Source organism: Trachurus japonicus, chromosome 12 (assembly GCF_045865225.1).
Source record: "Trachurus japonicus isolate A0001 chromosome 12, Traja_1.0".
Lineage (NCBI taxonomy): Eukaryota > Metazoa > Chordata > Actinopteri > Carangiformes > Carangidae > Trachurus > Trachurus japonicus.
Genome location: NC_140918.1, coordinates 25,753,969 through 25,777,570, shown reverse-complemented (window position 1 = coordinate 25,777,570; position 23,602 = coordinate 25,753,969). Strand labels below are relative to the sequence as shown.

The following is a 23,602-nucleotide window of genomic DNA, read 5'->3' as shown; positions in this document are numbered from 1 at the left end:
CCTGACCAAAGCAGTGTTTTTGTCGTACAAATTTATTTGTTATCTTAATAACAGATGTGGTATTAACATGTGTTCTGCCATTTTTCAGCGTAATTTGGTCCAAACTTTTTGAAGTTTTTTAAAGCCACAACATCTTGATTCCAGTAATCCAAAACAATGTTTTTTTTCCCACTAAACCATTATTTTCTAAACACAAGCAGCCATTAAAGGACTTTGTCTAAACATGCAAAATTCAAATTCACGTTAAAAACAGATCAAAGAAAAAGAAAATAGGAAAATGAGTCACTATTTGATTATAGTTTTAAGAACATTTTGGTCTACTGACACATTGTGGTTGCTACCAAAAGGTCTTGAGGGTGAGTTTACCCTAGTTATTCATTTAAGCGTTGTCCTCTGTAGAGTGCAGCACACACAGATGAGAAGATAAAGATGTGAAGTTATTTTGGTAACACTTTACTTGACGGGTGGGTTATTTTTTCAGAATAAAAGTCCCCTAATTCCACCTGGAAATACAAGAACAAAATACCCCTATTCAGCATTTTATTGCAATGGTTCATGAAGGCCACATAAAACAGTCACAAATGCATAGTGTGTTACCCAGATGTTTCATCAAAGTCCCTTTATCTCACCTGGAAGTAGGCCTACTGGGACAAAGTACCAACTCGTACAAAGGCTTCATTAAAGTCATGTACGGCAGAAACTGTTTGCTTTGTTCCTGTCACCTAAAGTTGCCCTGACACCAAACCATTCCATTTGTAATTGGCTTCACCACCTGTATAGTACAGTGACATGCAAAGTAACATTCATAAACCATCCATGAAAGTTGCGTTTCCAGGTGCAATTAGGGCACTTTTATTTTGATAAAATTTCCCAGTTTGTTATTCCATAGCAATGTAATTGATGTATGAATGCTGAGTCATGCGTGATAAAGCCATCATGAATGCATTACGAACACCTTATGAAAGGTCTTATGAATGTGCTATGCACCAACCAGTCAAGTAAAGTGTTACCGTTATTTTTTGTGTCTTGTGTCTGACTTTGCAGTTAGCGATGAGAAGACAAACAGAGAGACATGTTGAGTAACTGTCTCACTTTATTTGAGCAATGAGCATTAATCTAATGCATATAAATGTGAAGACGAACACAGTTTAACACCCTCTGTCGCTACAGTGCACGGAGGAATGCTGACTATGACACAACTGATATGTGTTGCTCCATGAAAATAGAACTACGTGAAAAGTTTACCCATAATTCATGCCTGCATGTTCAGATTAACATGTAGGAGTCGGGAGTGGACAATGCTTTGGTTCATCTGTAATGTGCAAAAAAGAAACAGGGTTCATGCATCCTACACAGCAGCTGTCCTCTTCCCCTCTACTCGATCTCGTTGGAGGTTCCCACGGTGGCCCGGATCTCGTTTTCTGCAGGGGGAGTAAAGAGATCAGAGAGCTGCTCCACATCCTAAACAACTTCCTGTGTGTGTGTGTTTTTCTTCTTTTTTAAATATATGTCCTTATTAAAGGAATTACAGAGCATGTAACATGTGAAGATATGGGTTTTCACTTTTCCAGAGAGACAAATAGGAGCCTAATTATTTTTTAAATTTAATTTAATTCAATTTTTTTCTTCATTTCTTTTTTATCATTCTTATTATTGATGTTTAACCTACCTCATTTGTCTTTCTCCCTCAATCCCATCCCCATATCTATTCAACTTCCCCGCTCTTAAAGGCAACTTTTTTTTAATACACATCATTCTAAGTAAATTGTTTGCAGGGTGCAGAAGAGGATTAGGACCAATGTGAAAAGTTCAGACTATTTTCTCAAAATACTGAGTTTAAAGTCAGAATTCTGAGAAAAAAAGTCAGAATTCCCTTTTTTTTCCCACAGTGGCTCTAATCCTCTTCCATAGAAGGGAATGGGTGTGAGGGTTCCTATTTGTTTTTCTTTCTTTTACACCTACGCAGGGTTCAATAAATAGTTTACCTGGGCAAGGTCCACCTTCCAAGACAATGTCGTCAATGGCAATGTCACTCCTCACTGAGGAACCTCTGGTTGCCTCAAACACAATCTGGGTCAACGACACAAAGAGAAACAAATATAATGGAGATGAGTGTAGAAGGTTTTATAGGATAAAACTCACTTTTTCTCCCGTGTGCATTTACACAATACACATTTTGTTCATAAAGCAGTGGAGAACAAACCTCCACAGAGGTCTGACAGTGGCTCTACAGTAGAGGGAAGGTCATGGAAGCTGTGTTTGCTGCATGAGAGAGTAAAGCAAACACTCAATGTTTACCACTTAGAGTTTAGGGTAATGTGTTTATGGGAAAACTGAAGTTGTTGGTGAGTGAAGCCCCAAAATCAACAGGTTCTCAATGCCTCAGTTTGTCCACCAACAACCAAAGCAGCTATTGTTGTGGCAGCATCTAAGAGGCTGATCTCCATTCTGCTTCTTCTGCTTAACTCTGTCTTTGCTCCTCAGTCAGTGAACAGATCCAGGTTTACCTCACAAAGTACATTCCTGTTGCTGCACTGAGAGGAGGCTGTTGGAGCAGCTTAGACAGAGACATCATTAGGTGCATCCTGTGCAAATGTTTTTTTTTAAGTAAAAGCAGCCAGATTTCTGTGGAAACTACAATCTTGACAAAAACAGCACAGCAGCTTTCTGGCTAATCATGCTGTTGACTGATAAGAATTCTTGAATGGTTATGTACTTTTACCACTTTTGCTTTTTCCAACTTTTCTTTACTGGTTCCTCTGAATTCTCCCCCGCTCTCTGTTTTTCTGTTTGTTTAATCTTTGGCTCCAAGTTGGTTTTGGCTCATCCAGAACAAAACTTGCTCCAATACTTAATATTTCTTAATATTTCACATAGCAGCTAGTAGTCCCAAAATATCTAGCCTGGACCAAGACAGCATTCAGTCTTTCACACACAGTTTAAATGTGTGTGATGTTTTTTATTAGGTATTTTTTTATTAGTTAGATTCTAATGCAGCAAATGGAGAGCACCCACCATATCAGTGGAGCCGAGTGGTGAAGACTTGAGTTTTGTAGAACTGAGATTCCTCTTCAGATAAAGACGCTCTGAAAAAGTCAGTAGCTTCCTTCTCTGACACTTTTATAGCCTAAGTTATAAATTCAATGCAGCCTTGGTCCAAGCTACGTTCTTTAGTTGTAGTGTTTGTTACGTAACAGCAGCAGATTATGGGCCAAACAGAGGGAGAACTAGTGCAAAATAAAACATTAAATTGCACTTTAACAAGTTAAAATCTAAAATAGTCTATAATAAAAGAACAGCTTGGATAGAAGTGCTCTCAGTCTTGCCTGGTGCTGGCTGTCACACTGATACTCCACTCTGGCCCTCAGCCAGGCGATGCTCTGCTCGCCGCTGCGTTGCCACAGCGACACGTCCTCTCCGTCCTTGTCGAGGTGAACGCTGAGCTGGCCTGTGCCCGAGCCGTACATGTGGTAGTAGAAGCGCAGACACTGAGGCCCCCTGGAGCCCCTCAGAGGGCGGGACAGCAGCCGGATACTCTGACCGGGCAGCATAGGTGACGCCTCCATGTGCAGGTAGTAACCTGTCAATCAAAGTCAGTGGGTTTTGGTTACAGCCACGGTCACTCTGTCTCCACAACATCTAAACATCTAAACAACATTTAAATATTTATCCTGTTTTTGTATTCCTTTTTAACTTAAAGGAATAGTTCAACATTTTGGCAAATTGGCCCATTGTCATAGCAGTAGGTTCCTTACATTCCTTAATTGTCGGAGCAAGCTATTTTTAGAACGGCGGAGCAGAGCCGTGAGCTGCTCAGGGCCTGGCTTGGATTGTGTATTTGATGAGTTTGATGAGGGAAACCAAGAAATCCCATTAGCCTCGGTAGCGTAGCTCTGAGCAGCTTGCGGCTCTGCTCCGCCGTTCTAAAAACATCTTGCCCCGACAATTAAAGGTAACGAACCTACTTCTTAAACTATAGGGATTATGGCAATGGCCTATTAGCCAAAATGTTGAACTGCTGCTCTACTTGCCTCTAATTGCCCCTCGGGGACAAATAAAGTTGAATTGAGTTGAAAAACATGAGTTTGTGTAGTTAAAATAAAATAAAAATGAGGATATTAATGTATATTTCCTTTCATTCAGTAAGGGTAGAGTTGATGAGGAGGAGACTCTCACCGAGTCCTGTGGTGTGGTCCCCTCGGGGCCCCGTGTAGGAGGTCGGGGTGGGTCCTCTCCTCCACTCCCAGTCCCCAGCATCGGTCTGCTTGTCCTGAGTGTAACCACACAGGCCTGACTCAAAGTCGCAGTGTCCCGGCAGAGCTGAAGACAACAGACCTGCAACAGCAAATGAAAAGAGAGGATTTTATTGTTAATACACAACCATCATGTGAAGGCAGCCTGTAACCTGTATCTGAACTTATTTAATCCTTTTCCTCTGACTCCTTGCTTCTCTTTAATTTTCCTTTCCCTGGAACTCAGAATCCATACTGTATCCTTGGAAACCAGCAGGGGAGCAGTGGCATTGATCCAAGCTGATAACCGCCAGTCTGGGTTATTTTCTTATCAGTTTGTCTTCGCCTCCTTCACAGTTGAAGTGTTGCTCAAACCACAACATCTGGATGATCCATATTTGGCTGCAGGGTGCTGCGGCCATCAGGGTGTGTGGAGGAGGCAGAATCTGCTGAGGGCCAACAACAGGCTCAGACTGGCCCTTCATGTCTCTTCATTTTTTTTTTTGGAAGTGGGGCCCTTTACTTTAAGCCACCACTGACCCCTCCCCTTCTGACCCCGAGCACTGTGGCTGTTCTCTTCACAGCACAGTTATTGTTCCCAAACACATCACGGTACAAGACGTTTGTAGTTGATGATAAACTTTAGTTGTGCACATTCCGTAACTTTTGGCTTTTTTTAATCACTGTGTTTGTTTCTTATGGTACCTTATAATAATATGATATATAATAATAAATAATCATTTGTCCAGCCTGGATTCCCCAGCAAGATTGTGGTCTTCTCCAGAATGAATGGCTTTAAATAACTTGCCATCCGTACATAAACACAGAGCCTTTAAGAAAGCCCGGTCGATTCTGGATGACCCCAGTCACCCCCTGCACCCAGAATTCACACTGCTTCCATCTGGCCGGAGATTTGTATCCAAGAGAAGACCAACAGATACAAGAATTCCTTGTATCACGTGAGTCTTTTAACCAGCTCCTCTTTTTATCTTTATGCTGCTTTTTAATTTTATTCTATCATGTTTCTTATGCTGTATTTTATTCTTTGTATCATGCTCTCATGCTGTATTTATTATGTCCACTGTTTGGTGAGTTTTCATGTTGATTCTATGTACTGTACTATGTATGACATGGTTCTTCTTCTGTCTGCTGGCTGCACAACAAATTGCCCCATAGGGGGTAATAAAGACACCTTGAACCTTGAAGACCGTGGTCTTCTTCAGAATGAATGGCTGCCATCAGCTGATGTGCATGACACCAACCGCAGTGTGACATATTTGAAAAAAGACTCTGTTACCAAAATAGTAGTTTAGATTAATTTCATTCATGAAATGCCGCTAGTACCCACGCAGACAGAACTGTATTATTTACAGGTGAATGCAGCTATAAACAAGTACCACAGGAGTGATGCTCTATTCCAAAGCTCATATATCCATGACTATATGCCAATGTGGGAGTTAACCATGTTGTTACCTGCCGTCAGCTCACAGTCTCCCAGACTCACACTGATGTCATCCAGAGCCACGGAGCCACAGTCCCAAAAGCTCCTGCAGGTGCTGATGAAAACCAGCTGAGGAACAAAACAGAGGAGCAGAGGCGTCTTCATCAGTTCCAACGCAAACAGGAATACATCAGTTTTATGACCTTTAATGCTTCACAGACCAGCCTCACGCTGAACGAAAGCATCTGATACTTTGTTGTGGTTGTTTTCTCTCTGCTCTGATGTTTGTGTGAGGCTCTGTGGTCCCTCATGAGGAAGGAGAGAGGGCATCAATCAAATGCTGAGTCTTTGAGAGAAACTAATAATTGCAGGGAAAGGCTTTAACATAAATTCAATCATTGTCGTCATGCAGCACTCGACAGTGACACTGTGTCCCCTGACGAGCGGCTGCTTAGTGAGGAAAACAGGCTCGAACACACATCAGAGCAGACAGTGATGCTTTTAAATGAACGACCAGTTTATGTGTTTCCTGTCTAGACTCTTCTTTCTGTCTTTTCTTTAATCATTTTAGTTTTCTTTCCTCATCATATCATTGATCCATCGCTCTAACTTTTTATTAGCTTTTTTTATTCTTAAAGAAATAATCAATTTTCACATTTTCTTCTTTCATATTTGCCTTTATTGATTTAATTTTCCTCCTTCCTCTGTTTTTTATTTATTTATTCATTTGTTTCTTTATTTACTTGAGTTCCTCAATTAATTCCTCATGTCTCTCATTCCTGCATTTATTCTTTATTTCTTGTCATCTCTCCTTCTGTTTTTCAGTTTTTCCTTCATTCATCCAGTTTCTAAATCCTCCTTCATTCCTTTCCTTAATTCCCTCTCCCCCCACCTTCCATCCTTCTTCCTTTCTTCCCACTCTGTTTGTTTATCCCCTTGTTTATATTTTTCACACACCCACTGATGACCTTCCAGAGTTACACTTCCTGTCCTCTGACCTTGGCAGGCTGCGATGTTTGGAAGGTGATGTCGGTGCCGATCCAGATTCCTCTGGACCTCTCCCCCTGAGTCCAGATCTTCTCCTGGCTGCTGCTCTGCTGCAGATACACAGCCAGAGCCTGGTCCGTCTGGTTGAAACCTACAGATGCCAGAGTTATTTGTAGTCGGTGAGTCAGGAAAACAAATCACAGGGAAGAATTCACACCGATTCAAACACCACCACCACACGACAGAATATCCTTGAATGTGGAGGGGTGAGGGTGCTGCTCACCCCTCAGAGAGAAGTGAAATCTCAGGCAGTACTTCATGTTCCCGGGAAGAGTTGGACTGATGAGCCGACTCATGTATCCACTGCGCGGGCTCAGCCACGAGTGAGCCAACAGGAAAGACCCTGGAAGGAGAACACAGCTTATTTTCTTGAGAAACTCTCACTTCCTCGGAATCTGCTTCCCATGAATATTCCCTTCACCACTCACATCGGGCACCGATCTGAACTTTAACAGTTTTCAAATGTTTTCCAGCTCTGAGTCCCTGCTTCACTTAACCCCAATTTCATTCAAAATGTGCAAACAGTGAATTTTATTTTTGACACTTTCCAGTTTCCACCCGCCTACAAAGTTGACTTGGACGACATGTTAGCAGGACTTTGAGCTGTCCTTTGTCCTTTTTTTAAAGTGTCTAACTCCCAATAAAAAAGGTTCTGGGACAAACCTTTCACATTGTTTCTGGTTAAAGTTATAGCAAAACTATTTATCTTAGCTGTTTGAAGGAGCTGACACTAGTCGTATCTGCTACCAAATATTATTTCTTCTTGCAAGTGGGTGATGACGATTGTTGTTTGACAAAAGCTTTAGCAGTTAGTGTCTTTATAATACAACATGTGATAATACATCCTCTGCTACATCTTCAACAGAGTTGAGGCTGCAGTGAGTCGCTCTCTGAAAGTGATGGAGAGGAGTGAAGTCTGATGATGAACCTGCAACATTAAAACCTGTTAATGCTCACACTGCTATTTAGCAACTTTAATGTAGGTTTCAATGTTATAAAATTCATTTGCAGTGGTTGTATTCCCACCTGCCCCTGTGGTGTGGTCTCCATTCCTGAATATGTTTGGCTTCACAGACACTCTTCTCCATGACGACCCGATCACCGGGTCCTGGGTGTAGTAGCACAAACCGGACTCAAAATCACAATTGGCGATGGAGGGGTCGAAGGTCGGCTCTGTGGAGCAACATGTCTGGAATCAGTTTGTGGCTCCACGGTGATCGATCGATCGATCGATCGATCGATCTATCTATCTATCTATCTATCTATCTATCTATCTATCTATCTATCTATCTATCTATCTATCTATCTATCTATCTATCTATCTATCTATCTATCTATCTATCTATCTATCTATCTATCTATCTATCTATCTATCTATCTATCTATCTATCTATCTATCTATGATCAATCTTACCATTTATATTTATATTTAGTGACTCCTTGACTTCTCCTCCACCTGCTGCACTACTGTACCACACATAGGGAAGTTACTGTTAGGTGAACACTCATCTTTAGGGATGAAACGTTTTGTTTAACTGACTGCAGTCATGTGATGTGTCTGTCTGGACTGAAACTGCATTCTAACCTTCACTGTTTGATCTGGTAAAGATTTTTCAGCTGATCTGATCTTTCCTTTCATCTATTCATTTATTTGTTATTCTTTCATCTAGTTCTCCGCTCCTTCATCTCTGTCTGTCTTATTTATTCCTTTGCTCCCTTTACTCATCCCTTCATTTCCCCTTTTAGGTCTCTCACTAATTCCTTTGTTTGTTCCTTTCTCCCTTCCTTGTTCTTTCTTTTCTTCTTCACTCACTCAAGCAGCTCTGACTGGCATTTCTGTGCTCTCTATTAGTTCATTCCCTTCACTCTAAAATGATGATAATTAGAAGGCTTGATGTTTTAACCCAGAAAGCATCTTGTCATAAAATTGACAGTTTTAATGGCGGCATTGAGACGGTCCTGTTTAGAACTAACAGAGAGTGAGTGTGGCTGCAGCTCACCAGTGTCTGTGCTGCAAAACTCTGGAGAAAAGGAAATGTCATCAAGCGCAACTCTTCCGCCTCTTGGACTGTTAAATGCTACTTCAAAGACCACCTAGAGGGGCAGACGGACACATGGAGACAGGCGCTCATTAACAAAGCTGCATGCAAGCAAGTGCATGGCATGCAGATGCACACACACACACACACACACACACACACATGTAAATCTAAATTTGTCATTTTATGGTACTAACACTATTTATTTCATGTATTTTATTGAATCATGATGCGTAACTGGGTGGGAGAAAAAGTGTAAAAAATGAACCCAACAACATGTTTCTATAAGAAAGAAGTGAAACGGGAGCAAATTGAAGTTAGCATGACCTTAAAAAGACAACAACCACTGTGTGTTTGAAGCTTTGTCTTGTTACCACAACAACAGCAACAACCTACACAGAAGGTCAAAAGGTCATCTAATCAGGTCATGATCATTGGTGGGTTAGAACCACACAGCACTGCAGCAGATAACTTCCTCTGCAACAGGTTTATACCAGCACAACAGAGATCAGATTATCAAATATCTTCAGGTGACAGAAGTGGTTTGTGAAATCATTTGACTATAAAATACAACACTGGTAAATAAATCATGATTAGAGCAGGAATTCATTCACATAGTTCCATACTCATACTTGCTATTTTGAGTGTATAAGTGTGTTCACATTAAAGGGATAGTAGCATTTTTTTTAAAGTGGGGTTGTATGATCTACAAATAGCCCCTAAGTACTTTAATTGCAGTAGCAGACTCTCTGCACTCCTCCCGTTAACAACGCCAGCCCATAGCCCTCCCCAGAGATTTACAACATGCATTGTTGTGAATGGACCCAAAGAAACGGCCTATTTTCGTGGCCTAAAAGAGGTTTTACCTGAAAAAAAAAAAACACAGTTCCATTGTTCGCTATAATATAATTTTTTCCAGCCCCTCAAAGTGCAGGCCACGAAAACAGGCCATTTCTTTGGGTCCATTCACAACAATGTATGATGTAAATCTCTGGGCAGGGCTATGAGCTGGCGTTGCTAACGGGAGGAGTGCAGAGAGTCTTCTACTGCAATTAAAGTACTTAGGGGCTATTTGTACATCATACAACCCCACTTTAAAAAAAATGCTACTATCCCTTTAACAGGAATGGCAACATGTGGGGCACTATCAGTATCTAGATACTGCACATGAAGTGGTCAAAAGTGAGTGTAAAACCACAGACACTTCTTATTATTGATGGATACCATCTCACTATTAACTATACTGTTTATACAGTCTACTGCATGGAAGTGAGTGTGGCATTTGACAGATTTTTTGCCAAACAGCCAGCACTGTCCCCACAAGTGGAAATTACAGAGAACCGCCACACTGTGTTTTCCTACATGTCCCATAATTCTTGTGAGTCAGTCTTGAATTCTCCTCATTAGGTGAGTGGATTGAGCTTAATCATAGTCCAACAGCAGCATAGGTAGGGAAGAATCATTCAGACAGTGAAGTCTACTTAGTGTGAGTCTTTAATATTAGTTCTGTGCATCATTTTACTTTATAATATGTTTATGTTAAAATCATGATGTAGACCTTTAAAATGACTCATTCATGCTGACCTGTACAGAGTATGGTGCCTTCAGGTCCACCTGCACCGGTACCCACTCCCTGAGCGTCGTCCAGTCAGTCTGGTTTTCTGAGCCCGCCCTCCACAGCTCCTGGTACTGGCCCAGTCGGTCCCGGGTGAAAACAGAGAACAGGTTCCCTCTCTCCTCGCTTCTCTGGTACTGGAAATTCAGGCATCCGGACAGCGGCACCGTCGTCATAGGCGACACCAGTTTGGCCACTTCTTTGAAGGTCTTAGCATAGATGGAGTCCACGTACATGAAGTGGCCTGAGGAGAGATGAAATATGATCAGGATGTAGAAGTTATTCATTCATACTCAGTATATAAACTGAGGTCATGATTTTCAGGACAACAGCGTCTTAAAATCAATACTGGAGGTCTGGATTACATGTAACTGTTGTTTCAACAACATTAAAACAATATATTATCAATCTGAAGCAGGTCCTGGTTGCATGTTCAAACATAGTATCTTCTTTAATCTTGTTGGTGTGTTGTTGGTTTTGAACACAGGATATGATCTTATTCTTTAACATGGAGGTCTACCTTTGTAGGATTCTTATCCATAACGTTGTTTAATATTAATAATAATAATCGGAACTTGTCAGAGGCAAAAAAAGATGGACTTTTGGTGGATGTACACACACTGCATTGCAATGATGTACAATACCATTCATTTCCTTTCTGATCCGATACCAAGTAATAGGCAGACTGGTGTCATTGATATGAATACTACATCAATACTTTGCTCAAAAGCTTTATATGTTCAGAGAGGGAAATATAGGTGGGCTATCATCATTTGAAAAAATACATAAAATACAATGCAATTATGTTAAATTGGCTTTATATAGCTGTTTGGAACATTTATTTATTTCATTATTTACTCCATAACCATTCTGTGGTTTCAAGACTGAGAGGAAGCCCACAACACAAAGTGAAGCCTGCACAGACACGATTCACTTTCCCATGATCTTTGACAGTGATAAACATCGCCAATAGCTACACTCTCTCAGTCTGCACCTGGATGTAGCCTGACACTGCCAATATTGATTTGCACAGGCGCAAACCACTACTTTTTAGCAGTATTCAATTTTTACTAAAAAGTGAACTGATTACAAATATTGATCTTTGTCCCATCAACCATTTACAGCCAATAAGGTGGGAAAAAAATCTCATATTTGCCCTTTAAGTGAGGACAAATGAGGCTGCAGAGAGGGTTGAGTCAGAAAGCACTGAGACATAAACTAATGCACTGTTGGGATTTGCTGATGATACACTGTTTATATTTTTTAGATGGGGTATAAATGGTGGTAACTATAAAAAAGAGAGACAAAAGAAGAAATAAAGTCGCCTTGACCTCTCAGACTTCATCCAAAATAAAAACCTGCAAACACCTTTGTATGAATTTAATGTAACTGTCACTCACCTGTCCTGTTGTTGTACGTGTGGTCATTTGGCATGCTGTTGTGAATGAGTTGGACCCCACCGCCTCCCACATACCAGTTTACATTGGCGTTCCACTGGTTACTGTATCCACACAGATGGGACTCTTCAAAATCACAATCTGGACAGAGGAGAAAAAAAAAGTCAGTTGTTAAGGGTGTGGGGCTCTCATGCTTTATGATCAAATAGGTTCATGTGAGTCTGCGTGTGAGTTCAAGGAACAGGCACAGATGGTATCTATCTAGCCATACGTAACTGTACATGGATGTTTTTCTTTTTTTAAATTTAAGTTTAAATAACAATATGTGAATGATGTACAATGATTGGCCAAAACATTAATATCAGTGACTGGTTTCAATTTTCAGGCTGATCAGGGGATGTGTGATGTCACCGACCCAGGCAGAATCCAGGGCTGATGTGGATCTCAAAGATAGCCACGCTGCTCCCTTCGCTCCGGCCCGGTTTACCTTCAACGACAACCTAATGAGGAACACATGCTCAGTAACAACCTGAACCCACTGATTCAGAGTGACATCATAGACAGTTAGCTATGCTATGGAAGGTCGCAAAGAGTACATGTATGAAATGTAATGATGTGTAATTTACACTCAAAGCTCTTGTGAGCAGCAGGTTTTCTACAACGCGACTTACAAAAGAAGAAATGACACAGAGAGAAAACACACTTGTTATTTCACAGGGTCAGGGCTTGGACATGTGAGTGTGTGTGCGTGGGAGATCAGGTCCAATCTGTGATTTCATTTGCACTTATTTAGATAATAAATATATGTGTTTGAAATTAGACATTTTCTACAGCAAAAAATGTCAAAGTTACAAACAGTTACCTATTTCAAAATCAAGAAGATGCATTTATTAACTTCCTTTGAACTTTGAACTGAGAAAAGTATCTGTCTAATAGAGGTTCCACTTTCCTCCAATGTAACAATATTTGCTAAATGTTGAGTCAAGTATCTTAATTTAGTCAGTTATAATTTGGTTATTTGCACAATTATTACTAACTGGGTTAAGTATCAGAAAATTAAGGAACACTGACAATGATCTATCTAGTACATGTGTTATATGTTAAAGGCTAGCTCACAAGCTAAATCTAAAAAGGGCCAAAAGCTCCGTAGCACTAAGAGCTTGTCATATGTTATGTACAAAACCATCTATCAAGCAATGAGAGGAAGAGATGCTTTGTACACGGTTTAGCCGTGGCTAGTTTTCATTTCAATATTTAATACCCACACACATTCAGAAAATACACTTGTTTCTTACACTTTCTTCTTAAGACCTACAACAAGAGCAATCCTCTTGTTGTAGGTCTTAAGAAGAAAGTCACTCACAGTTAAAGGCTGAAAACAGGGAGAAAAGTTCACCTAGCGTCCCTGAATGCTGAACTATTCCTTTAAAGAGGAACTATGAAAGTCTGGTCGCTTTTCCGCTGTTTTGCTAACCCTCCTCCCGGCCATGTGCATTTGTTTACAACAAAGCCGGCCAGAAATCAATCCATGGAGCGGTGGATAACGTTATTTATACCATGGTCTGGGTGAATCCTCGATTCTGATTGGCTGCTGGGTGTCCATTAAAAAGTGATAATGGACACCTATAAAGATGTTCCGGTAAAATAGCCTGATTACGTTCTAAATATTACTGCGCTGGCTCAAACGCTTGTTGGTAACCACGGCAACGGACACTCGGACCAAAACAACTTTTTTTCAGCGCATCACGGCACTGGAGTCTGTAAACACACCAGCGGTAAGAAGTGCACTGGACCTCTGAAAAACTTTGTGTCACGTAACATTTAAGCCGTCACCTCACCTCCCTTCACTGATCAACTATCAGGCTGTAGCAGAGTCACTGGCTGTAACGTTACGCTGCGGTCACAGCGAGTCCCTCTTTTTTTCTCTTTTATCGCCGACGAGTTTATTAAATAGTCCGCTCGGCTCAGCCGCTTAAAGACGTATGATTTTAACGGTAAAAACAAAATTTTAACGGTAAAAACAACATTCAATTACAAGTAATTGATTTAATATGTATTTATCTCGTAAGTGACCATGGTATAAGCGGGATAATGCCCTTCGAGGTGTCCGATTATCAGAGATTAATGGACTTCGCGGAAGCAACCGTCCGACGCAAAGCGTCGGACGGTTCACGCCTCCGCGTCGTCCATTAATTTCTGATAATGGACACCTCGTCGGGCATTATCCCTTACATATATCATATACGATGTTATGGCTTACAGGGCACGTTTGTGTTGTGGTGCTGCAGCGACAAGAGCTGGACACCGGGGCGGCGGCCATGATCTTGCAAGGTTGATTTTCAACCAAGAGGCAATAAGTGACACAAAGGGGGAAGGCAGAAAGCCTCCATTCTCCCTTGTAACAAGTTAAGCCATTTATTAAATCATCAAAATTACTCCAAAGCTGTTGAATTAAAGGTCCCATATTATGCTGTTTTTCAACCATTTCACATAGGTCTAAGTGGTCCAACCACATTGTATTCGTAGCATATTGCCCCCAAATCAATCTGACCCACAAGATTTCCAAAAAAGTCAAGTAATCAATTTAGGGAGCGAACAGACTTTTTTTTTTTACCTCCAGGCGTCATAGAAAGGCCATGGGAACACAAACTGTATAACCGCAACAAAACCAGTATAAAGTGTATTTTGCATAATATGGGCCCTTTAAGGTAAAAATGTAGCATATTTAAGCTCCAAACTCTGCATAGTTTCTCTTTAAGTGCAGAGTCTAATCATGGACATTTCTGTGACAGTCATTTGAAATTTGAAAGGTAGAGCATTAACTAATGGTGGGTTTGTATCCAGTAAAAGTAAACATCAGAACATTTTCTCTCAGTCGGAGTGAAGTCTGAACTATTGATTTTTTTTCCACAGAGGTCTGGAGTGAAATATGTTTATGTGCTGAGGGGCCCTCACAGAGCAGAGACCTGGCTTACAATCATGTAGGCCATGACCCTGTCGGAGTCAGCTCTGCCGCTGCTTATAATATAAACATGTGCTGTACTGTTCCCACCCAGTGTTTAGATAATTTAGGTGTGTGTGTTACTCAACACACTTCATATTGGGCCTCAATGAGGGCCTGCATGTGTAACGTCAACCTATATCTGTCTTTCTTCTAACAACAGCATGAAATATTGCTTTTGCTTTTTTTCTCTCTACTAAGAGGGTTGGAAAGTTAACATCATATACATTGTTGTTACACAGTCCAGTTTAATGTTTGATTATATCCAATAAACCCTACATAAGTAGTAAATTACTGTGATGCCCATACAGTTTTCCTAGTTAACTACTTCTGTGAGAAAGTTATCTGAAAGAGAAATTGTGATTTATTTACTTTTTGTTGAAATATTACAAAAATTCTACAGATGCTATGACTGATAGATTTTTCTCTTGACATTATGGCCTGTTTCTCAAAATATTTCAACTTAACTCTCAGTTTTTGTTTTCTTACACTGACCCTTACACTACATGCACATCTGTCTGATTTCTTATCATTTTGGTTTTCATCTATTTTCCTCCATATCTCTAAAAGAGGCTGACTTACATCATACTGTTGCTATTTATTCAACGTCTCTGACATTCTCTGGCCATAAAGTCAAAACTTTCAATTGCAACACTTTCCATTTTAGAATGACCTTTTCTTTAATGCTATCATCAGCATAAACATGACATTTTTTAGTGCCACTGTTGAGGCTGTAGGAGCAGTTAAACTGTCAGAATGCCATTTGTTTCATCCAACATTTTTATATTGTGGAATAAATCTGACATAAAAAAACCCCTTCAGGGATCATCGCAGGAGCTTTAGACTTAAGCCTTGTTATCTTAACCTGGTCTCCTTCCTAAACAAGGATTGAACTCTTGAAAGTGTTTTACCCTGTAAGGCTCAGTGTTGTTCTGCAGGTCCATGCTTGAGATGACCCAGCTGTCAGATGGCTCCTGGCTGCTCCACAGTGGCCTGTCAAAGCTCCTTCCCTCCATGCGCTGCAGGACCTCCAGGCTTCCTGACCCTATGATCTGGTAGACCAGCCTGAGGCAGCTCCACTCGTCCTGGTCCAGGGCCGGACTCAGCAGGACTCCTGTGACCTCTCTCTGCGGCCTGTCGCCTGCACCTATGTCATCGGCCACGCCTCCGTCCACTGCAACGAAACGACCTGAAACAAAAAGGTGAGTAGGATGCTAGAAAAGTTAGTTTAACACAGACTTTATTTCCCATTTCCTATGAAAGACAAACACTGGTACATCAAAAGGATTCTGGATGCTGGAAAACATCTTTCTATCTTTTAGGTAGCCTTTAGTTTCCACTCACTTTGATATGTAGGGTTATAAAAATATTTGATAACATAAATGTTGTGCATCAAGAGACTTTTTTGTTTTGTTCTGATAATAATCCTGGTTTGTGTGAAACCTTTGAAACATTGTGTCTTCCTACCTGTAAACTAATGAGGCAGTAAAACTTTTTCATGCCCAAATATGGCCTTTTTCTACTACACTACTGTACATCGCCGCATCTATTTTAATCAGTTTCTGCATCCTAATACACAGGAGGATTTTCACATCATTGCTGAATACCAATTAGCAGCATTTTTCAGAGAGGTCGACCAGTCAGCATCTTAATTTAGTCAGTCATAATTTGCTTATTTGCACAATTATTACTAATGAGCAACTTACTTACATTGCCAACCAGTGCCTCTGCAGCCCTGCTAGCAGCTCTGTGAGGCTGCAGGCTCAGAGCTGCGTGGGGCTGAATCTTAACATGCTAGAAAATCACAACGTCTTCCAAATTAGGACCTTGTTTCTACTGGTAGATTTTTCTAAAACAATATATGAATGAAATTTGTTACACATTTTGACATAAGCAGACATTTAGCATCAGGATGTTTGTTTTTAGTCAAAATCCTCTCGGTGCAACATGAAATCCACCTCAGCTCTCACAATAACAGCAAATCTCAGTTTCTTTTCTGCTCCAGGGGGCTCTGAGCTCTCCTTACTGGTCTGTCATTTATTATTTGTCCCCGTGGAATGCCCCTTTGCCCCAAGGCTGCTATATCCTGACCAACACATGTGTATTCAAATACACTGACACACACACACACACACACACACACCACGGCCGAGCACATTTCACCTTACTTTCAAGATGTTTTTTTCTTCTTTGTCAGTAAACTACAATTGTTTGCAAATGTTTGTGCTCCAACACTGAATTGGAATTTACAGCTACAAAATTATAACGTTGACTCACACTCAGACTGATGAGCTTCCTTGGTTTAATTAGAGTGTGTATGTGTAGAAAATATATAAGACATGACTTCACTTCTGTCATAGTTTCAGCAGTGCAGCACTGGGCCCAGGGAAGGAAAAGAGGATTGAGAGATGAGAATAAATGAGCGCGAGCTGAGCACACCATTAACGCACCAACTACCCTGATCTTTTTAACAAGCTGGCGGCAACGGCAACAAGGATGGAAACAGGAAAAGAGAAAGTGGTTGACATTTCCCAGGGGAAAGACAGAAAGTGAGACAGGCTGCACCAGCAGAACAATTTTTAGACAAGTACGAGCAAGAAACTGTGGAAAAAAGAAAAAAGAAAAAAAATAAGTCTTATTAGGAAGTTTTTTCCAGTAGAGCCTGGCTGCAGACACTGTCGTTATTGGAGCAGCAGGACAGTGCCATGCTTGGAGGAAATCTGCACTAATCAAAAGGGTTTAGAGGACAGTTGGTTGGGCATACAGTATAAACCACAGTGCAGGGTATGTCCAAGTGAGCTGCGCACATCTGAGCTGAAAGTCAATCAAGTGATCCACACTCGTCCAATTCATTTAATGCAGGAATAAAACTATCAAACATTTGCCAGTTCAGTCTTCTCAAATTATCAAATTATTGTACATTTATAGTATGTCAGCTGTTCAAACTAAATAAACGGACTCTGTTAACTATTAAATACAATTTCAACCTAAGTGATGATTGATTTATCAGTAAATTGATCAACAAATTTACTGAATATGACTGTGGTTGTGTGGTTGCAGTTACTTTGCAGTGACTTGAATAAATCTGCTCCTGTGCCACTGGGTTAGATGCCTGTGGGTTATGTACACAGCTGGAGAATACTGTTGGCCTAACTTAGCATACAGACTGGAAGCGAGGACTCGCAGCTTGTTCACACAGACACCTCTAGAGTTGATATAAACACATTTTATCTTTCTTGTTTTAAGAAAAATATAAAAACTCTACTTGGTGTTTTTGAGTGCGGTTGGCTATATCCCACTGGCTTTCAGTCTTTGTGTTAAAGTCAATCACTTCCTGACTGCATCTCTACATTAAACACACAATAAACCACTAAACTGATGATGATTCTGGCTTCAGTTGAAACACATGGAAGTTTATCTTGGCTTGGCGCACCCAGATATGTTCTGGGATGAAATGTATTCTGGCTTTTGCCTGATTACAACTTGATTTAGCGGGCATATGGGTCTGGCACGAAAGCCCTTCCAAATTTAGAAATATCAGGTGAATGATGGTTAAATTTAGGGATAGGCTTTAAATGATTAAGACTGGGCTTAAGATCTGAGAATGTTCTGTAACATCAACAAAATCTCATTCTCCACCTCCTGAAAAACACCTGCAGTCAGACCGTTCCCTTCCTGCAAGGGCTTTGTTATCCAAAAACGATCTACATGCGTAATAAATATTAATTAGTAGAGAATAGATACAGCAAATAAGAGTCTTAAATACGTTATGTTGTCTATGTTGTCGACAGAGTCATGGCATTAATTAAATCATGTTTGAATGATCCGATCTACGGACATGTGTCGGCTTTGGTAACATCACATGAGTAGACCATGACATAACAAAGATGTGGGTGTGCTCCGTACACATCTGTATCAGCTGCTCCACCAAACCAAAGAGAAAGTCTGAATGTGTTATTTCACTGACTCCAGATGTTCACTGTGATGCTGGAATCAATGAAGACCAGATGGGTTTCTTTGCACCAGAGTGCAGTGGTACGGGCGCAGTCAGCACCAAAACAACTGCAACATCACAACGTAACGGCGACCAAAAAGAGTCAGGATACAGTCTAGACTCATCGCAAAAGGCCCTGAACTAGATGAGGTATGTGTGGCATCCATTAAAGTCTTCCAGTACCATCTTTGTGCAGGGTCCAGCTCGCAAAGTCTGCATCTGACGTGTATCCGCAGGTGTTGGATTCAAAGTTGCAGGAGCCTGGCAACAGCTGGATGTGGGCTTGGATGGTGGCTTTGAGCACAGAGAGAGAAGGAGAGAGGGAACGGTAACTATGAATCATACTGTACATAGCAACTGGCATTAACAGAAACATGCCCTCATACACCAGCACTGGCACAACCATTACTGTAATAAACCTACTCACCAGCAAAAGTCAAGAGGTAGAATGGAAGCATCGCAGCTTTCTGTGGAGAAAAATAAAACCTTCGCTCTCAGATGAAATAAGAAAAGCAAAAGTAGGTCTTCAATCCACAGTTTGGAAAAAGACAAGAAGTTGCGACCAAAGTTTGTTGCTGAAGACTTCTCTGGTGTGAGTGTCGCCTGAGTGTCTCTCCAGCTCACTGACTGGCAGCACACTGCAAGACTCTCCACTGGGAAGTGTGTGTCTGGATAGCAGAGAGGGGAGGAGGAGGAAGAGGAGGAATGGAGGTCTGGGACGGAGAGGGGGAGGAGGAAAAAGAAGGTGAGTGATGGGCTGGTGGGAGAGAAGGAGAGGAGGGATGGCTGATGAGAGGAAGAAGTGGGAGGTGTGAAGAGGAGAGACCAAAGTGAGTTGAAGAAGAAAAGTTAGAAAGGAGGAGAAGGAGGAAGCGTCCTTGAGAGAAAAAAAACAGTGTGATCATTTTGTCAAACACTTGAAGCAAATTATGTTTACATTTCTTGAGCACGGCCTCTTATGGCCGAGGCAGTAATTACTGAGAGGCAGCTGAGAACAAACACTACAACAGTAATGTATTAGGAGGAGGATGAGAGGGGAATGGGTGGGAACTGTGATGTTGGACACACTGCCAGTGCAAAATTTCAGGTTTTTGATTCATTTTAAAAGGTATAAAAAATACCTTTTTACATTATCTCAAGAGTTATCCTCAATTTTCAAGCCTATAGAAATCTGTAATTCTAATCAAAGTTATGTTTTGATGAAACAAACTTTTTTAAAATCCAGGTTTAAGACCCATTTTAAGATGCACTTTCAGATATATATTAAAAGGATAGTTCAACATTAGCGTAGCTCTGAGCAGCTTGCGGCTCTGCTCCGCCGTTCTAAAAATAGCTTGCACCGACAATTAAATGTAACAAACCTATTCCTAAAACTACAGGGATTATGGCAATGGGCCAATTTGCCAAAAATGTTGAACTATCCCTTTAGCCAGATGAAGGATTTTAGTCATCGGAATGTCTAGATCATAAGTCATCATATAAACAGGTTGAGCAAATACTAGTGGCAGCCTGGTTTCCATCCCCTCCTGTATGAGAAACAGTGATCTTCAACTCAACACTTTATTCAGTGTTTCTGCTCTAATCACTGGGTCTGTTTGTTTTGGAGACAGAGATCTCCACCGATAATTGAGCTTTGAGTAAAATCCTCCTGGAAGAGACTGACAATGACGGAGTCTCAACCAGGAGTAGATGACATGCAGTGGTAGAGAAGACGTTGCTTGGTGTTCATTAGAACGGACCCTAACACTCAGCACCCAAACTCGTTGATTGAGGGACTATACATGATAGTGTGCAGAGGTTCAGCCAGGAATCTTTTCCAGTGACAATCGGACCTGCAGGCGTTCTGCTGAGTTAGGATGTTAAGTGCCTTGCTAAAGGGTGCCAATAACAGAAAGTCAATGCCATTTACTCTGAGCCCACATTTACTAAATAACTCTCTCTATTGGGACCAGGCAACGGTTAACCACAAGAATATCAGTGCTCCCAAACACCAAGGCAGAGGCAGCAGGATGTTGTCCTATGGTCAGTAAACATCTCAGGGGAGAGCCCGGTGCTGGGGTAGGTCTGACTCTGACAACACACATCACTGTGTGCTCCCTGTTTCCTACCAGCATTTAACATCCGTTTCTTTAAATCAATGACATGTTCAACAACCACATATGTCTGACATATGCGGATACTTTTGAGATGAGTAGTGTACAATATATCATCGACTGTTGTGTGTACTGTATGCACAAAATCATGCGTGTCTAAGCGCTTCACTGATTACGGAGAGGCCTGAATACACAAATGATGTAAACTGCGACTGGCTTCGATAGATTGCATTTTCTGAATATGAACATCAGGCAGTTTACACCTACACAAGCACCTAACATACAGCTAACATCAGTTTTTACTTAAACAATGACCACACATGTTCATATGGGAATTTAAAAACCATCACAGCATAAGCACTGTGTCCTTCCCAAATGCAAAAAAATAGAAAAGCTTTTGATTATTATTGGCAAAAAAAAAAATTGAATCTGAATTCTGGACGCCTTCGCTTTGTAGTGACAATGCAGAAGGGAATGACAATGAGAGGTAGAGAAGAAAAGAATGTACCATGTTGGATATGGAAGATTAGACTTTGCTGTAATTTTTTTCTCTCATCCACATTTGTGATCCATCTGTTCGACTTGCTGCCTCTCTCTTTCTCTCCCTTTCTGCAGTTGTCTTGCAGCGAACATGGCCGTTCCTCTACTTTCACTTCACTCAGTTGTCAGCATTTTAATGGGGAACTATGGACACCATAGGCGCTTTCAAACCGGATGAGTAAATGATCTTGTCCATATGGTCAGACTGCAGCCATCAGTGTAGCAAACAAGGATCTCAGTCAGTGAGAAGATGAGTGCAGTCTTACCTGTTTTTTCCTAGGGTTTAGTCTATGTCCAATGATTTCTGCATTCACTCAGTTCCAAAGACAAAGTTCAAATTTCTCACAAACCATCAGTCATCTGTCTAATTTCCTGGTTGCCTGTGTCTGTGTAAACAACAATATGAAGCTTCAATAAATAAGCGAAGGGCACCAGAATGTGTCATGTGCAGCGCATGCAGAGTATTGTTTTGACCATGACACAGTTATGACAGTACCTCCTCAGTATGTAACTTGCAGCAGCTCTGGTCTCCTCTGGCCCTCCACCCTTCCTCTGGGAACCCTGCAGACCACTGGCTCAGCCCAGAACTCTACAAGCATCCTAGAAAAAGCTTTTTTTTTTCTGACTGAGAATATCCAACTGCAGCATAAATCTATATTTCACACATCGAATACTGATGTACTCTTTTTTCAGAGATGAGAATGACCTTTAAACGATTTCATGAACACAAACCTGCCTCAGATATTATTGTTTTACTCTGGTAGCAGAAAGAGCCTATAGTACTGATATCTTACTGTCTTTTTCTATGGAAACCCTACTAGTTCCATGGTAAATAAAGATCTGTAATAACAATAAAATTGTAAAATAATCCGATGTATTTGTGCAACATTGTGCATCATTATTTCACCTTGCTTCTCTTGTCATTCGAGTCATTTCTCCTTTTTTTTCCTTAATTTTATTCTAGTCCATTTCACCAGATGTTTACTCAAGGATTCATCACTAATGTATTTATGGTTTATTAATAAAAAATATCTATTTGTAATTTTCTATATTACATAAAAGGGATCTAGATGTTTGGACTATACCCTTTTCTGTAAAGACAAGAAGAAAAACAACTGATACATACACTGTGACATGCATGTGCATAGTTGAAAATGCAGTATGTCAGAAATCATATACAAATTGTTGATGCAGCAAAAGTTTATAAATTATTGTTAGATTTTATAATTAGAATATACTTAAGTCCACACGCCCTCTAATGTTTTTTTAACCATGTTCAACATAGCTATGCTCGCAGCTCTACTGGCTGTATTTAGGCAACGTAGCTGAATGCTAATGTGAGAACACTAACAAGATCATAATTACAATCTCTAAATGTTGATCCTATGGGGCATTTGTGACAGTAATGTGTGGATGTGTGTCATGATGTGTCATACCTCCTCCAATCCTCCTGCTGCTGAGCGCCACCTGCAGACTGGCTGACATCACAGGTTGTGGGCAGGTGAACGTGGATCCTGACAGTCTCCTGAACATACTGGAGTCTGCAGTGTGCATTTAAATCGAGGCCACTGGTATTCCCTATCATAAGTCTGTGATGGGAAACGATGAAACATTAATGTGTTTTAATTCCAGTAATGGCTTCGGTCTGTGCTCGCTGTATGCCATACAACTGACAGAACATGTACAGTATACCTTCATCCATGCGGAGGGAGAGGGAGGGCCACAAATTATTGATGTCTTCTTCTCAGTAAATAGAGCAGCAGAGAACTGGACTGGCATGAAATATATGGTGACATGAGTTAACGCCAGCAGTGCAGTGATAACGCTACCTCAGATACTCTCTGATGACCTCATTCTGCACATTGCACTATATTTCGCAGGCGTTTGATTGGCCCGGGTCGTTAAAATGTGTCATACACGCCTCCACGTTCACAGCCTGTACTTCACAGAAGCATGCGTGCTGTTTGTGTGGGATAAGAGATGTGTGGTTGGCTGCAGAGAGGGCAATAACAGACTGGATGCCATGGTTACTACTCCGCAGCATCACCATCCTCCGTCACATATTGTTGTCACGGTAACGGCTGCTTCAGTGGATGGGTGCACGTGACTTAGTGCGACTACGTTACAGGGGCTAAAGATTGTGTAGATACACAGTGCTATTGATCTGTTCTTCCAGGGTTTGAGTGACACTAGATTATTATGC

At 41.0% G+C, this 23,602-nt stretch overlaps 1 protein-coding gene across 1 annotated transcript; it reads right to left on the bottom strand.

Moving 5' to 3' along the window:
- Positions 1 to 1,075: 1,075 nt before the first annotated feature.
- Positions 1,076 to 19,430, bottom strand: LOC146977610 (MAM domain-containing protein 2-like). The gene is made up of 15 exons (XM_085793992.1): positions 19,194 to 19,430; positions 18,950 to 19,060; positions 15,684 to 15,961; positions 12,187 to 12,271; positions 11,775 to 11,912; positions 10,344 to 10,618; positions 8,721 to 8,814; positions 7,747 to 7,893; positions 6,944 to 7,063; positions 6,672 to 6,811; positions 5,706 to 5,802; positions 4,177 to 4,335; positions 3,327 to 3,580; positions 1,986 to 2,070; positions 1,076 to 1,421 (listed from the first exon to the last, which is right to left on the bottom strand). The coding sequence occupies exons 1-15, from the start codon at positions 19,222 to 19,224 to the stop codon at positions 1,375 to 1,377; spliced, it is 2,061 nt and encodes a 686-aa protein (XP_085650118.1). The 5' UTR covers positions 19,225 to 19,430; the 3' UTR covers positions 1,076 to 1,374.
- Between the last annotated feature and the right edge of the window lie 4,172 nt (positions 19,431 to 23,602).

Excerpts from the sequence above, each read along its gene's own strand:
- LOC146977610 (XM_085793992.1), bottom strand. The coding sequence starts at position 19,224 with ATGCTTCCATTCTACCTCTTGACTTTTGCTG. Across the intron at positions 12,272-15,683 it reads ACAACACTGAGCCTTACAGG|GTTGTCGTTGAAGGTAAACC; the intron begins GTAAAACACTTT and ends GTTCCTCATTAG. Across the intron at positions 5,803-6,671 it reads AAACATCGCAGCCTGCCAAG|CTGGTTTTCATCAGCACCTG; the intron begins GTCAGAGGACAG and ends TTTGTTCCTCAG.